The sequence below is a fragment of the Emys orbicularis genome, chromosome 25 (genome assembly GCF_028017835.1).
Source record: "Emys orbicularis isolate rEmyOrb1 chromosome 25, rEmyOrb1.hap1, whole genome shotgun sequence".
NCBI lineage: Eukaryota > Metazoa > Chordata > Testudines > Emydidae > Emys > Emys orbicularis.
The window spans coordinates 6,013,183-6,027,671 of record NC_088707.1 but is presented as its reverse complement, the minus strand read 5'-3'; the positions used below and the strand labels follow the sequence as shown (position 1 = coordinate 6,027,671).

General features: G+C 39.6%; 1 protein-coding gene across 5 annotated transcripts in view; it reads left to right on the top strand.

Moving 5' to 3' along the window:
• The window catches only part of HOXB3 (homeobox B3), a 56,882-nt gene extending 47,081 nt beyond the window's left edge, over positions 1–9,801 (top strand). For all 5 annotated transcript variants that reach the window (XM_065422720.1, XM_065422715.1, XM_065422719.1 and 2 more), the window contains 3 exons: positions 1,968–2,030; positions 7,370–7,924; positions 9,035–9,801. In XM_065422720.1, the coding sequence (XP_065278792.1) occupies positions 7,489–7,924; positions 9,035–9,801 (1,203 nt within the window). In that variant the 5' untranslated portion in view covers positions 1,968–2,030; positions 7,370–7,488. The remainder of the gene's footprint in view (positions 1–1,967; positions 2,031–7,369; positions 7,925–9,034) is intronic.
• Positions 9,802–14,489: the final 4,688 nt, after the last annotated feature.

Below are 14,489 nucleotides of genomic sequence, written 5' to 3'. Positions count from 1 at the left end.
AGAGAGAGAGAGAGACTTTTTCGAGTCTCCCTAATCCATCCCGCCTCAATTTTAGCATTCCTACCCCTCACCGTCTTATGAGAGGAGATGGGTTGGCCTCCATAATTCGGATACTGACATCCTAACTGTTACAAAGTAAATAAAAGGAAGCGGAAGTGGATAGTGACCAGTCTTGCACGCTTGCTTATCTATCTATCTATCTATCTATCTATCTATCTATCTCCATACACACCCACTATCTATCTATCTATCTATCTATCTATCTATCTATCTATCTATCTATCTATCTATCGAGAAAGATAAATGTTCCTATTAGGAGTATAGTGCCTAATTTGAAAATACCCATAATTCACCACTAATATCTTTTAATAATGATACATAATGCATGAGCCTATTGTTGGCAGTGAGGGAAAGAGGGGAGGAGTGGAGGGTGGTGATTTTATTTTTAATCCGGATCCCTCCAAATGTAGCAAAAAACCCTTTTGCTGGCGTCACTGACAATCTTTCTCGGAGCCTTTATTTATTTTGTTTCTATTTTCCCCTGCCTTCTCTAGTCACGCCAAATAAATGCTACTTTCCTCCTCTCTCCACCTCCTTTTGTTCAGCCCCCACCTCCACTCCCCCTTTCTTCCAGGCCCTAATGTGGGGGAACTTTTATAGAGACATATTTGGTGTGCTGAGGTTCATACCACATCAAGGGCGGTGGGGTTTTCTTTATCTTTATTTATAATCTACAGAGGGAATTAAAAACCCAAGTTAACCTGGTAAGGCTGTGATGTAAATGGAATATAGCCAATGTTGTGTATTAAAATGTGTGTGTGTGTAATAATCATCATCATCATCATAAATTATGGCTATAGGCCGCAGACCAGAGAGAGGTCAGCCTGATGTGTGATTTATGTTCCAGGAATGTTGTCACAAGAAGGGTAGGGTGCGGGAAGAACATTTGATTTGAGATTAATAACATCAACAGACAGAACGGAAACAAGATTATTAAAGCGAGTGAATGTTTCCCAAAACGAAAATAATTTTAAATGAGATTTCCCCCCCTCTTTCTTTCTGAATCAAATCGTGTCAAGGTTTCAGTGATAAATCTCCGTGTAGTTTTAAAGAGGTTTAAGCTGGTGTCGTTAATCCTTTTATCGAATAACTTTTGTGTAAATGTTACCTACATATAACATAAAACATCTACTTTTTTTTTATGGGGATCATTCAAGACTGTGAGCAAATTGGCTACATAGGAAAAGATGAGCTGTAAATATTTAAGCTTTTGTTGTCTTCCAGTAAAATCGCCTGGCGGTTTCCACAAAGCTTTCCTACAGCCTTACCTAATTAACACGATACATTTCATTTTTAAAATGCACTTAACCCGGAATTACCAACCGCCTTTAACTAAAACAATAAAAGGAGGTAAATGATGGATTGCAAAACAGCTCACGTTTTTTATTATTATTATTATTATTTATTTATTTATTTAAAACCAAAATTCACCAACAGGAAAATACGTTTGTATTTTACTACAGATAATTTCTACTGATAACTATTCTAATGCAAAGCTTGAATAGATACAACTGATAAATAATTTCCTTCAAAGACCATTTCCAATGAGCAAGTGATATCCAAATGTTTGAGAACCATATATATGAGTCCAATTATTTTTTAAAAAATACTTATCTGCATGTCTGCATGATCTTCATCTTGATGGTACGTGTGTGTGTGTGTGTGTGTGTGTGTGTGTGTGTGTGTGTGTGTGTGTGTATGTATAAACAACTTTCGGAAAATGCTAAAACTCTGATGAAATGTCATCTTTAGTTACATTGTTGAGAAAATACCTCAGATTTTTTTTTATTTAATTTTTGTCCATTAGAAACGTTTTCCCACCATTACCACTGGAAGAGTTCTCTGTATAATAAGTCCGATTTCCCATGCCGTTGTGATGGAAGTTTTGTCACTTTTCTGTTTTACAGTTCTCTTTCTTTCTCAAACTGCTGCGCTGTTTCATTTGTGCTGGACCAGACAACGGAGAATTGGTGAGTGTTATTAAACATGATGCCTGGTCGTTAAAAAATAAACATCTTAGAACCAGAAACCACTAATTTTTTAAAAGAGACAACTTGTTTTCCTTTCACTACCTTTATAAGGACGATTCTTGCCTTAACTTTTCTGTGAAGTGTCTTCGTTTTGCTACTGGCTTGTCTTTAAACTTTGTGATTTATGGTTATAATTTTGGGTGGACATTTTAAATGGAAAATATTTTCTGTATTCCCTTTGAAGGGACGTCTAAAATGACCAGGACTGCAAAATTTGGGCTAATACAGTCACTTTTTAAAACAACACAAAACGTATAAGCGGAAATACAAGGTGATATGGAACCTAATAACTACTTACAAGACACTCAGTGTATAGAAATGCAGTTATGTTTTATGATATTTTTTTAATTCTCCAGTCATTTAAAAAAGAACACAAAGTTGGTACTTCAGAAAAGTTCTTTGCAGAGTCCACGGTACCTCTGATATTCTAGATATTCGATCACAAGCCCTTGAGGTCCCATTTGCGAAAATCTATTGAGTATTGCAAGGGTCTTTTAAAAAGAATAATCCATGAATCCTATTCGTGTCTCCTCCATGCCGCTCTGTAACCCTGGTGTTCCACCATCGCCTGTAGTTGAAGATGTATGTCCAAGTAGTTCATAAAAAGTCAGAAGGAAAAACAATCTCGGTGAAAAATGAGACGATATTTCAATTACACGGTGGAACCCCCTCACGACACAGGTTTGAAAACTGATGTTAGAACAATAGGTGGAAACACTATGCCACTAGTACTCCTGTTCTTTATGCCCCCTAGTAAGTCTCTAGCCAGCACCTTGCAAGTCTTTCCCACCAGACACATCCCGAAAGTAAGATGTTGCAAAAGTAAACTCTTTATTTTCAATGGACACTCATCAAAAGGTGCGGAAGAGTGATGCAAACAGCACCAGTGGACACACCTTCCAAGCGGGATCCAAAGAGCTTTTGTGTCCACGCCTTTCCTTCGCGGGCTACAGTTAAATTCCCCAGTCAGCACTTAACCCAAAGGGCTTGTGGGCAAGAATTAAAGGCGAGAAAAATCATTGCAATCTGGAACAATAACAGCAGGGGAGAAGAAAAAAAAAGTGCAGACACCTAAATTCTTTGCCCTGTCTTCCTCCCACGCTCCCTTCGCAACGCTTCCGTATCCCTGCACCTTCACCAAAACGCACCGGGGAAAGTTTCCGCTAACAGCGGTAGTGTGCGCGAGCCAGGAGTCATAACTCTTGCCTAGCGCTAGCAGCAGCGTCTGGCATCATCATCATATTAATACAAATCTTTATTGTTCAACCCCCTCCCTGAATTTGCCTTTCCTATGTGATTTTACTCTCTGTCCCCTTTAGAAGTGCAAATTCCACCTCCTCCCCTCCACCAACCTACAGTAGGTGGGGAATCATGTAGCCACCAGCCAGAGAACTTTGACACGCAGACTTAATATTAAAGTTCCCCACGGCTGTAGGCTTTGAGTTGCATCCACACAACGGATTCGTCCTTTTGTCACCCTCCCTCCCCCTCCCTTCCCCCCACCGGTCTCGACTCCCTTTAAAAAAAATATCAGTCCCTGGCTGGCTGGTTGATCAGAGCCCCCTCTTCCCCCCCACCCCTCCCCCCCAAAAGTATATTTCATAATTATTTCATATTAGGGACTCTTAACAGGAGACAAATCCACTTGGAGGGAGAGACAAAATATATGCAGCGGTTATTGAAAGAAAGACGATTCTAACTGTGAGGGGGTGGGGGGGGGAGGAGTATGACTATGTTGAAAGGGTTTATTAACATAAATTGACACCTAATTGTTAAACACGTGAATCAAAGGAAAGCTTTGCTATCTTTCTGTCTAGGCCTCGGTCCACCACGTCTGCAATTAGCATAATTTTTCACTAGTGACGCTGTTTGGAAGGCTGTTGGCTTTGCCCAGCGCTCCAAAGCAAATCTTGATTATTTTTTTTTAAATACCACCTAGCTTTATTTCAACCCCCCCCCCCCGCTTCCCTACCCCCACCCCTCTCTACCCTGACTCATTATTATTACTATTATTATTTTTAATCCTAGCCAAGCCGTGCCTAGTTAAAGGTTTCGCGTTCAGCTTTTCTTTCTTTCCTTTTTTTCCCTCCTTCCCTTCTTCCCCTCTGCCGTGGCCATTGTTATCAGTGAGCAGGGCGTACCAGTCTATAGGGCAACTAGAATCTCAGGGTTTGTCCATTCAAAGCCCTGAGCTTTTCTACACATCTTGGAAGCTGTAAAGCATCTTGCTTTTTTTTTCTTCTTCTTCCCCAAACGAAGAGAGGGAGAGAGAGAGAGAGAGAGAGAGAGAGAGAGAGAATTTGAGCAGCCGTAACCGAAAGCTACACTGGTTTAGTCCCCCTCCTTTGGCTTTATTACTGGATTTCTCTTTTTTTTCCTCCACGCACACTCACACACTTCTATCTATCTATATATTCCTTTAACATTTTTTTAAAGGAAGAGGGTGGCATTCCTTGCTTATTGATTGCTTTGGTGCTGGATGTGAAAATATATTATGTCTGCCTGTGCTTTGCTCGTCAGAGACTAAGGTAAGCCGGACTCAAATAGGCTATCACTTTGTGAATGGCGGAGTCTATGTCCCAATGATTTATGACCATATGACTCCAATCTCGGTTCAAGAAGAGTTCACAAGCTTTAAGCTTCCATCCACGCAGCGACTGTTTTGCAGCCCTCATCCAGGGGCCTTTCTTTCCCCCCTGCTTTTCAACTGGGGGGTTCTGCTTGGGGGTGATGATGGGGGGGGGGGAGGGAAATTTTAGGAATGTGTCTCTATTTTCCAGGCATATTCACCGCAAGGCAGTCGCTGGAATTTGAGGTGCCTCTCAGCACCAGCCCATTGTTAAGGGCCATGTCGATAGCTTTCTTATTTTAAACTAAAAACGGGTTTATTCTGTCTTTTGCTTGGTCTGTGAAATATACCTTAGGCGGGGGAGAGGAGAAATGAACTGCTCTTCTTCCTAAACAGAGGCAGGTTGTGAATTTAGGATTTCCAACATGGAGGGAATCGCTTTAAAGGGAAATAAATAGGCTTAGATCTGTTCCCATCCTCTCACCCAATCTTCCTATGAACCTTTTGACATAGATCCCTTTTCCTTCTCCATCTCGATATTCACTGTTTTTTTTTTCAATCTCCTCTAAATCTTTCGCAGTAAAAGTTCCCAGGCAGGGTGTTGTGTCTTTAATGTTGTTATCCTTCGCAAAGTGAAACTTGGAAGGTGGAGAAACATACCAGAGTTGATCCGGCGATAGTTAATTGGAACATGATATAATCTAATATTTATTATTCTGCCTGAGATTTAAAAAAAAAAAACACAATTCCTTGGAGTAAATAATTAGGATTCCGGCCGTCTTCGGGAAGATAAATGACCGGCATTTGTGACGCGTTGAGAGATGACCTACAAAGGCAAATCTCTTCTGTTGAAGATCCAAACCAGCTAGCTCCGTTTTTTGGGTAGAGAAGGCGGTACAATTATGTTATGTATTTTTTGAAAATCACCGCTGTTCTTTTTAGCTGCTTTTGATACGCCTCTCGGGCATTTAAAAGAGAGAAAAGAAGAAGAAAAAGAAGATAAAAAAGAAGAAGGAAAGCCGTGTAAAACAGGAAGGCCTGGGAGAGATTTCCACCTCTTTGCACTCCTAGTCAATTTCAGCCACCCTATTCATAATAAATGTACTGCTGGTTGTTAATTAATTCACAGCTCTTCAGCTCGGGTAGAGGAGTATACTTTTTAATATTTATCATGACGAGGAAATAAAACCCGAGTACTCCCTCCAATAATTCTCCGCAAAATTATTCCAGCCTCTTTGTCGACAAAATAAATAAATAATATATCTCCGTGGAAGCTATCGCACAGATTTGGGAATGTAGAAGGGATTGAGTTGATGTATAAAAGCTAAATCAACCTTACATGTGTATATTGGCGAAGAGTGTGTTGTTTGAAGTGCCGTTTGACATAACCACAAACACACAAAAGTCGGGGGAGGAAAAATCGGAGTGTTATTTATTGTAAATCTGTGCATTGTGTTAAAGCTTTAGTATTTGAAAACATCTCATTAGACTTTATTTACATACAGTTTATTTTTAAAAGTGAGAACATTACAGTTTAAAATGGATATAAATATCAAAACAAATCCATCCTCGCAAAATGTGAGTAGTAATGGGGAAAATCCACCGGGTTCTTAAAATAAGTTTGCTGCTTGGTTGATCCCCAGACACCAAATTATTTTCTGATCAGTGTCTATTCTTCTTGTTTTTCCCCCCCACATCCCATGTAGAGAAAGTTCATGCTTTGGGCAAAAGGAGGTAGTGAAGGCTGGTTTTTCCGGTTTTGTGGAACTTTTGGGCTTGGATTGGAAAGCAAACCTAAACAGAAGAGGGGGGGAAATGATGAAAAGTCAAAGGGATAGAAAGCTAGAACCAAATGGCCTGGTGACAAAATTGTTTTTTGTTTTTTGTTTTTTTTACGAAAACAAACCAAACCAAAACACAATGAAACTGGGTTTGGAAGCAATTCTTTTCAACGGCAGTTCCAGATTCAAGATTTTAAAGAAATGGGGCTGAGGAGTGAAAAGGTATGTGTCCTAAACACAATAGGCAAATAGGCCAAAGGAAAAACGTTTTTTTTTTTAAATGGATGGACCAATATCTGTTTAAAATATTGTCTCCAGAATTGCAAAGACAACTTGTGTTACTATGGAAGCAGCAAATCAAGCTAAATGAGTCAAGAAACCCTTACCTGGATAAAATAGAGAGACTATTTGCCATTCTTGGATTAAAATCAAACATTCCGTGAAGCAGTCCTACCACAACAGAACTCTATAGTATCTGATTCTCCAAACTTTCGTTTCTGGGCACATCATAACCTTCTTTCTTTTATTCTTGGGAACTGCTTATTACATGGACTGGATTATGATGGGGGGTAAAAAGGCATGAGTTATATTGGGTTCATGTTTGTGGTTAGCAGTGATCCATTCTGTGTTTTGTTCTTATTATATTAATGTGTGTGTGTGTGTTTATACGTATGTATGCATATGAAATCACCTGTGCTTAGACATATTTATACATACATGGTGCAATGCTGTTCAGAAAAATGCATTGACTTTAAAAAATAAACTTTAAAATAGTTGATGAGCCTAGGGAGGAGGAACACAGGACAAATCTGTTCAAAGCATCTGTTAGCCCTGTTCTGTAGGACCCTATTCATGTCATGTGCTTTTCACGACCTAAGATGGATTCATAGCCAGGCCACTATCATTGTGTGTTTCTTCTAACCTTTCAGGTCAGCTTCCAATAGACAACTGGAAACGGATTGTCACGTGACCTTGGGGTGCCAATGTTCTTCCGTAAGGGTCTCAAGACCTTGGTAGTCGGTAAAAATATTTTTTGGGAATCCCAGAGATGCAGAAAACAACATACTACGACAGTTCAACGCTGTTTGGAGGCTATTCCTACCAGGGTGCTAATGGGTTTGGTTATGATGGCCCTCAACAGCCTTTCCAGCCTTCTTCTCACGTGGAGAATGACTACCAGAGGTCTGCCTGCTCCCTCCAATCTCTGGGCAACACTGCCCCACATGCAAAAAGTAAAGACCTGAATGGAAGCTGCATGCGTCCAAGTTTGCCCCGGGAGAATCATCAAGCCCCACCTGTCTCACCACCCCCAAACTCTGTCACCAACAGCAACAGTAGCAGCAGCAATAGCCAGTCAGGGAGCAGTAAAACTGCCCCCAGCAAATCAAATCTCAGTTCAAACGCAACTCTCACCAAACAGATTTTCCCCTGGATGAAAGAATCGAGACAAAACTCCAAACAGAAAAACAGCTCCCCTACCACAGGTATAAAGTTCTGCTTTTGTAACCATCCACTTTCCTAAACAGCGAGGGAATGAAGCCACCAGCCTGAATGTTCTTGTCTGAAAGTGGAAAAATACATGCATTGAAAATACTACTATTGTTGGAGTAGCCAAGCCATTCAATCTCTATTCAAGCAAACCTCCTGGTGATTTCAATGGGAGTTTGGCCTGAATAAAGCCTACCGGATTTGGCCCATTATGAAGATTTAGCTGTGTACACTTGATTTATGTATTTATTTATTTTAAATGCCATAATATTGTAGTAAAATGCACCAAAGAAATTGTACCTAGCTAAAGGTGGCTGAAGCATTGAATGCATGTAGTTACTAATAAATGAATATGTATCTCCATTGCAGCATATTTATCAATATTAAAGAAATTCCATAGTATATTACTTATCCATCTATTTATCGATTAACAGATAGATAGATAGATAGATAGATAGATAGAAGAACACCATGGAATTGCTCTTATATATAATATAATCATATATAGTTGTACATACATACACACAAACAGATATACACGTGTCTATTTTATATATGTGTGTGTGTGTTTTACTATAGTATTTGGGTTATATATGCATATATATTCTATACGTGCAATTATATATATGCATGTACACTAAAGGCACAAACATACGTGTGTGGCTATGCGTGCGTGTGATCACAGATACTAAATACACACCCGCATTTATACAAAACACACACATATGCCTGTGAGTCTGAAATATACACACATGGAAACACAATACACACGTCGCTGGCACCCGTGTTTATATTAATTTGCTTTTCAAAACACTGCCCCCTGCCAAATGTTATTGTCTCAAAATTATCTGCTGAAAATAATCGACTCCTAAATAAATGGCCCTGGAATCCTTTTCTGCGTGACATGATCAAATTTTCATAAAGCAGGGGCAGCATTGGAGAACAGAACTCTTAATAAATGACATGATTATAGAGTGCAGACTAATGTGAAAGGGGTGGGGGTGGGGGGTTTGAAGTCCGCGTGCCTGTTACAGGATTTATTAGGAACCGGTGCATTCAATTTCTGCATGTAAGTAATTATCTTTTATTTCATTTCGGGCCGGTAGAAAGCTGCAGCGGCGAGAGAAGCCCTCCAGGGTCTTCTTCTGCCTCCAAACGAGCCCGCACTGCCTACACCAGCGCGCAGCTGGTGGAGCTGGAGAAGGAATTCCACTTCAACCGCTACCTTTGCAGGCCCCGCCGAGTGGAGATGGCCAATCTGCTCAACCTCAGCGAAAGGCAGATCAAGATCTGGTTCCAGAACCGGAGGATGAAGTATAAAAAAGATCAGAAGTCGAAAGGCATGGGGTCTTCTTCGGGGGGGCCCTCCCCAACGGGCAGCCCGCCCCAGCCCATGCAATCTTCAGCAGGGTTTATGAATGCCTTGCACACCATGACTAGTAACTACGATGACCCATCGCCTCCTTCCTTCAATAAGCCCCACCAGAATGCCTATGCCATGTCAACTAACTACCAAAACCCCATCAAAGGGTGCCCCTCGCAACAGAAGTATGCCAACACCGCGCCGGAGTACGATCCCCACATAATACACGGCAACGGGAGCACATATGGGACTCCCAATATGCAAGGCAGCCCTGTATACGTTGGAAGCAGCTATGTGGATTCTATGCCTGCTTCGGGCCCCTCCCTTTACGGCCTCAATCACCTGCCACACCACCAGTCTGCCAGCATGGACTACAACGGGGCTCCACAGATGCCAACCAGCCAGCACCATGGACCATGTGAGACCCACCCAACCTACACAGACCTTTCCACGCACCACGCCTCTTCTCAGGGCCGAATCCAAGAGGCGCCCAAACTCACCCACCTGTGATAGGGTGAGGGCTGGGTGGGTTGGGGGGAGGGCAGGACAGACTCGTGAGGATGTTGTGGAGCACTGGAGTGGGGTAGTGAATCCGCAGTGGGATTTGGTTCAGAAACATTTGTGTTGAGCCCTTAAGATATTTGTTTGGTGGCCTGTCTTGTTAGCCCTTCAAGTGGAGACATTTTCGGCTTTTTCTGGTTTTATTAAGCCCGTTAGGCACAACTTCTGATGATTAATTCTATTTATTTGCAAGATTCATCAAATCTAATCTATCTATCTATGTATCTATCCCCATACACATCTATCTAATCTATCTAAATTCTAGATAGATATACCTTTTAATGCTTCAACACAAATGCTTTTGAATATATTTGGGGTAGTTTTATGGAAATCTAGCAAGATACAAAACCAAAACAACCTGATATATTTAAAGAAGGTACGAATAAGTACAAAGATTCCTCGGACACTGATAATGGCAGCATACTGTCAACCCACCAAATCTATACAATTGGCCTATCAATAACAGATACATTTTTTTTATCTAAACAGATTCACAGAAAACTACACCCTCCAAATCTCCCCCCAAAGAATCTTACCTTTTCCTTTCCAGTCTAACTCTTGAGATGAAGAACATCTTTTTTTGCTGAGTAATTCCTCCCCCCACCCCATTAGCTGAAAATATACATATCTGCCAACATTTGGAAATATAACGTTTCTTCCTCCTCCTCTTCACACGGTCCCCAAATAGATTTAAGAGTTGCAAAGGTTCTGGAAATACATTTCTGCAACAAAGCTGATTTTTATATTTTATTTTATTTTTAAAGAGGCCAAAGAGAGGAAGAGAAAGTTGACAGGTCTGGATATTTTTAACCTTTGCCTCTTATGAAGTGAAATCTCCATTCGGTTACATGTTTTTTGTTTTAGGGTTCATGAACAAAAAAGCAATCTTAAGACTTAGAAATCCTACATTTTGTTCCTCCTTCTCTCTTGACTTAACGTGAAAACAGGGTATTTTTGAACAAACGGTATGTCCTCTAAAAGAAGCAGAAGTGAATGGACCTTTGGTATTTGCTAATGCTTTCTTGTCTGGACATCTTTGTTGCACTTAGAGTTTACATTGAATGGGTATAAAACAACTTTGAAGGGCGTTCGTCCACTCAATCCTGACGTCTTTCAAAAGCTGTGTGTTCTGGTGAACATTCATATATATTTATTGGTTATAGCCAGTTTAAAATATTTTTCCTTTTTTTGTATTATTTATCCCCAACATTATGTATTTATATGAGAAAAAGAATCAAATTGTACTTTTTTAGTATTTACTTGTTATAAAGGACATTGTGTTTCCTTGTCATTGTACAACAAGCTTATTTTAGTTATTGTAATTTAGAAAGACCAGTAGTTTTATGTTACCCTCGTACTTATGAATAATGTAATTAGTTCTACTGGAGGCATGAGAGCAGAACCAGACTGTAATTGTATAGTCCTGAATTAGAAGAACTATAGCTAATCCCCCTCCCACGTCACCCCTCCTCTTTGGAGATCTTTCTTTGTTCCTATAGTAGTTATTTTATTTCCTTGCTTAAGGGTTGTCTGTTGAACAATTCTTGAATAAACTTTCTGTTATCAATTTGGATCTTGTCCTATTAGTCGGATCTAAAAGCAAAAATAAAATAAAGACCAAGTAGTCAAAACACAAGCTTAAATATTCCAGAGACTAAAGAAAGATAGATGGATATCTATAGTCTCTCCTCCATGGCGCACCCTTCAGGTTATAATCCTATTTGTTTTACAGCTCAGGTTATAAACCGTTGACACGTTCCTAGACTACAATATTTAATTAAAAAGTTAATAGCTAGTCTCTATTTCCCTCACCTCACCCCACCCCACCCATTCGCCCCTTGGAAGCCTGTTTAAAATTCTCCCAAGCAGACTAAAGTTCACAGTCCTCTTCTGAGGTTACAAAGAGAGGAGATCACGTGTCATCCGAACGACACAGCCATTGGGCCTAAAATGAAAACAAAGGAAAATGATTAATCACAAAAAGGCAAAGAGGAATTTTAATACTGAAGTGAAATTAAATCACTGAAGAAGCAGACGAATAAAACCTTGGTGCTGGGAGAGAGATGCTGTGATAGGGTTAAACTGCTAGGGAAAGGGAAAGGGAGGGAAAGATGTGCAGAAGCAAAAGCAAATATAAGATAATGCTCTGGATAATTTGTCTTTTATGCTCCAGTGCCTTAAGAAAACTTGTGTGGGTCAATAAAAGTTTTATGATGCTGGAACTGGATACAAACTGTCTGTCCAACACAAAATCGCCCCATTTGCATTGCTGTAACCAATAAGCAAGGAGAAAGATCTGAGAGGCAAGGTGATACTGAAATGCTGACACTGTTCTTGAAGAAGAAAAAAAGATGGACAGGCACTAAATACTAACATCATTTCGGTTGGAAACAATGGCTTAAATTTATTAATTAGCGGCGTGTAGTGCCTGTATGTACAGTCTTCTTGATTAGGCCACACACACACACACACACTTTGTGTATGTGTATGTATATATGGTTGAATGAAGACTTTACATGAGCAATTATTTTCAGTTCATTTTATCTTTGATTTCTTTTTAACAAATGAAAGGCCAGGTTAGTCATTCTAGCCTTTGTGCAATCATCAATAATAATTAACCAAATAAGCAAAAAAGAAAGAAAGGAAGAAGAAGAAGAAACTTGTTTTTCTACACAGGACTGTAACTGGATAATATCCACCCATGCAGGAAGAAATTTACGATTCGGTGATACTACAATTTACCAGCACGGAAGCTTTGATTGAGATCGGATCAAATAACAACATTCAAGGTTTTGGGGTCTTCCCCCAATATAATTTTCTGGGAGATGTAACTGAATCTAAAAGAGTGGACGCCATATTGTTCGATTTTGTATCACGAAATGCTCCGAACTAGTTTCAAAATAAGCGAAAGTGAATCCACCAACAGACCCATGTCACATTTCATGGCTCAGACTGATGTTGTTTCTTTTGCCCCCCTCCCCCGGCCCACCTTGCAGCGCCCCATGTTCTCAGTTTTATTTTGCACATGATTGTATTAAATAAGAAGACTTGTCTTTGCCTTTAAAAAAAGTTTGCATTTGCCTTTAATGTTCAGTTTACATGTAAGGTATTGTTCTCTAAGAAAAGAAAAGAAAAGAAAAGAAAAGAAAAGAAAAGAAAAGAAAAGAAAACTTTTCCCTTCAAATAGGAAGAAAATTTAATATCTGATCACTCCATGTGAAATACAGAGCAAAAATGTTCCCCCAACAGGTTTTATGGCTGTAACGTTAGTGTTAGTAAGGAAGAAGAAAAAAATGAAAGAAGCTATAGTCACTTTCCAAGTTATTTCAGCATGTCCCACACCTCTTATAAACTATTCTGTCTCCCAGGCAGTAGAAAATGCTGTCCTGTTTTATTATTAAAACTAAGATTCAAATAAAGCCAGATTTTAAATTGTTTTGATTCTGATCTCCGTTCTGATTTGCCAATTGTTTTTTTGTTGGTTTACCTTTTTTCCTGATATCAGCAGAAATCTAATCAAACAGATATGAATGTTTTGGAAAAATACTCTCCCAAACTTTAAGTCCATGTCCGGGTTGCAGCCAGCTATTTTCCCACTGTTTTATTTTCCTCTCCTTTTTGCTGCCCTGCAATTCGGCTTGGCTGTAGATTTCTGTGTTTCTTTTTCAATGCTTACCACCCACACGGATGTTTGAACTGACAAAAGTTTCTAGGCTTTACTGCCTGCATGACTTCAGTTTGCCAGCCCTTCTTTCCTACAAGATTCGGGAAAATAGAGTTTGAACCAACACACTAAAAACCTTCTAAGCTTTCAGAATCCCTTATTATTTTTGTCCCCCTCCCCCCCCCCCAGAATTGTTCATTGTCTAATCTTTCTTATTTTGCTCTTCTCTAGGTTAAAGTTTTCGAATAATTCCTCTCACAATAACTCTAATAAAAGCCAAATTTCTTTGGTAAGTTGGTTAAGGCCCAGCTGTCAAAAGGCTTTCGAACAAAAGATTGATCGTTTCTCTCTCTCTCGGTTTGTGTGAAGCTGCTGGCTTTAAAAGAAAAATCTTACTGGGAAATGACTTTTAATTTAATTATTTTTCCCTAAACTATTAAAGGGGAGCTGTTTAGCGACAATAAATCTGATTTCAAAGATATCAGTGACCTTAAAACACTTTCCTCTTGCAGCAAAGTTTAAAGCATCCATTAGGTCTCACTTAGGAGTGGGGGGTTAAGGTAATTTAACAAGCTAAGATTTTTCTAGTCAACTTTTAATGTTTGCTTTATGACTTCGAAGGATCTAAAATGTTCTTAAGAACCTCTAGCTGCCCCAAAAAATAAACCTCTGCATTAAACTTTCATACTGACCTGAACTTTTTAAAAAATCCCAACTGCAGATATTGGTAAATCTGAAATTCCAATTTGCCTCATTCATTAGGTTTAGTCTTCCCTGGCTGTTAATGGAGACTGCCTCTGCCTTAATTTAGGAAAGTTCTTTTCTAGTCCTGATTTCAATCCGTTGTCAAAACTTTAAAAAGAGTAATGAGCTCGCTTCTTAATTACGCCTGTCTTCCAGAATGTGCTAATCAGCCACTCTTTTCCCAGGGAGGGAAAGAGTTAAATAGGGAAATCCTACCCTCATTCCCACC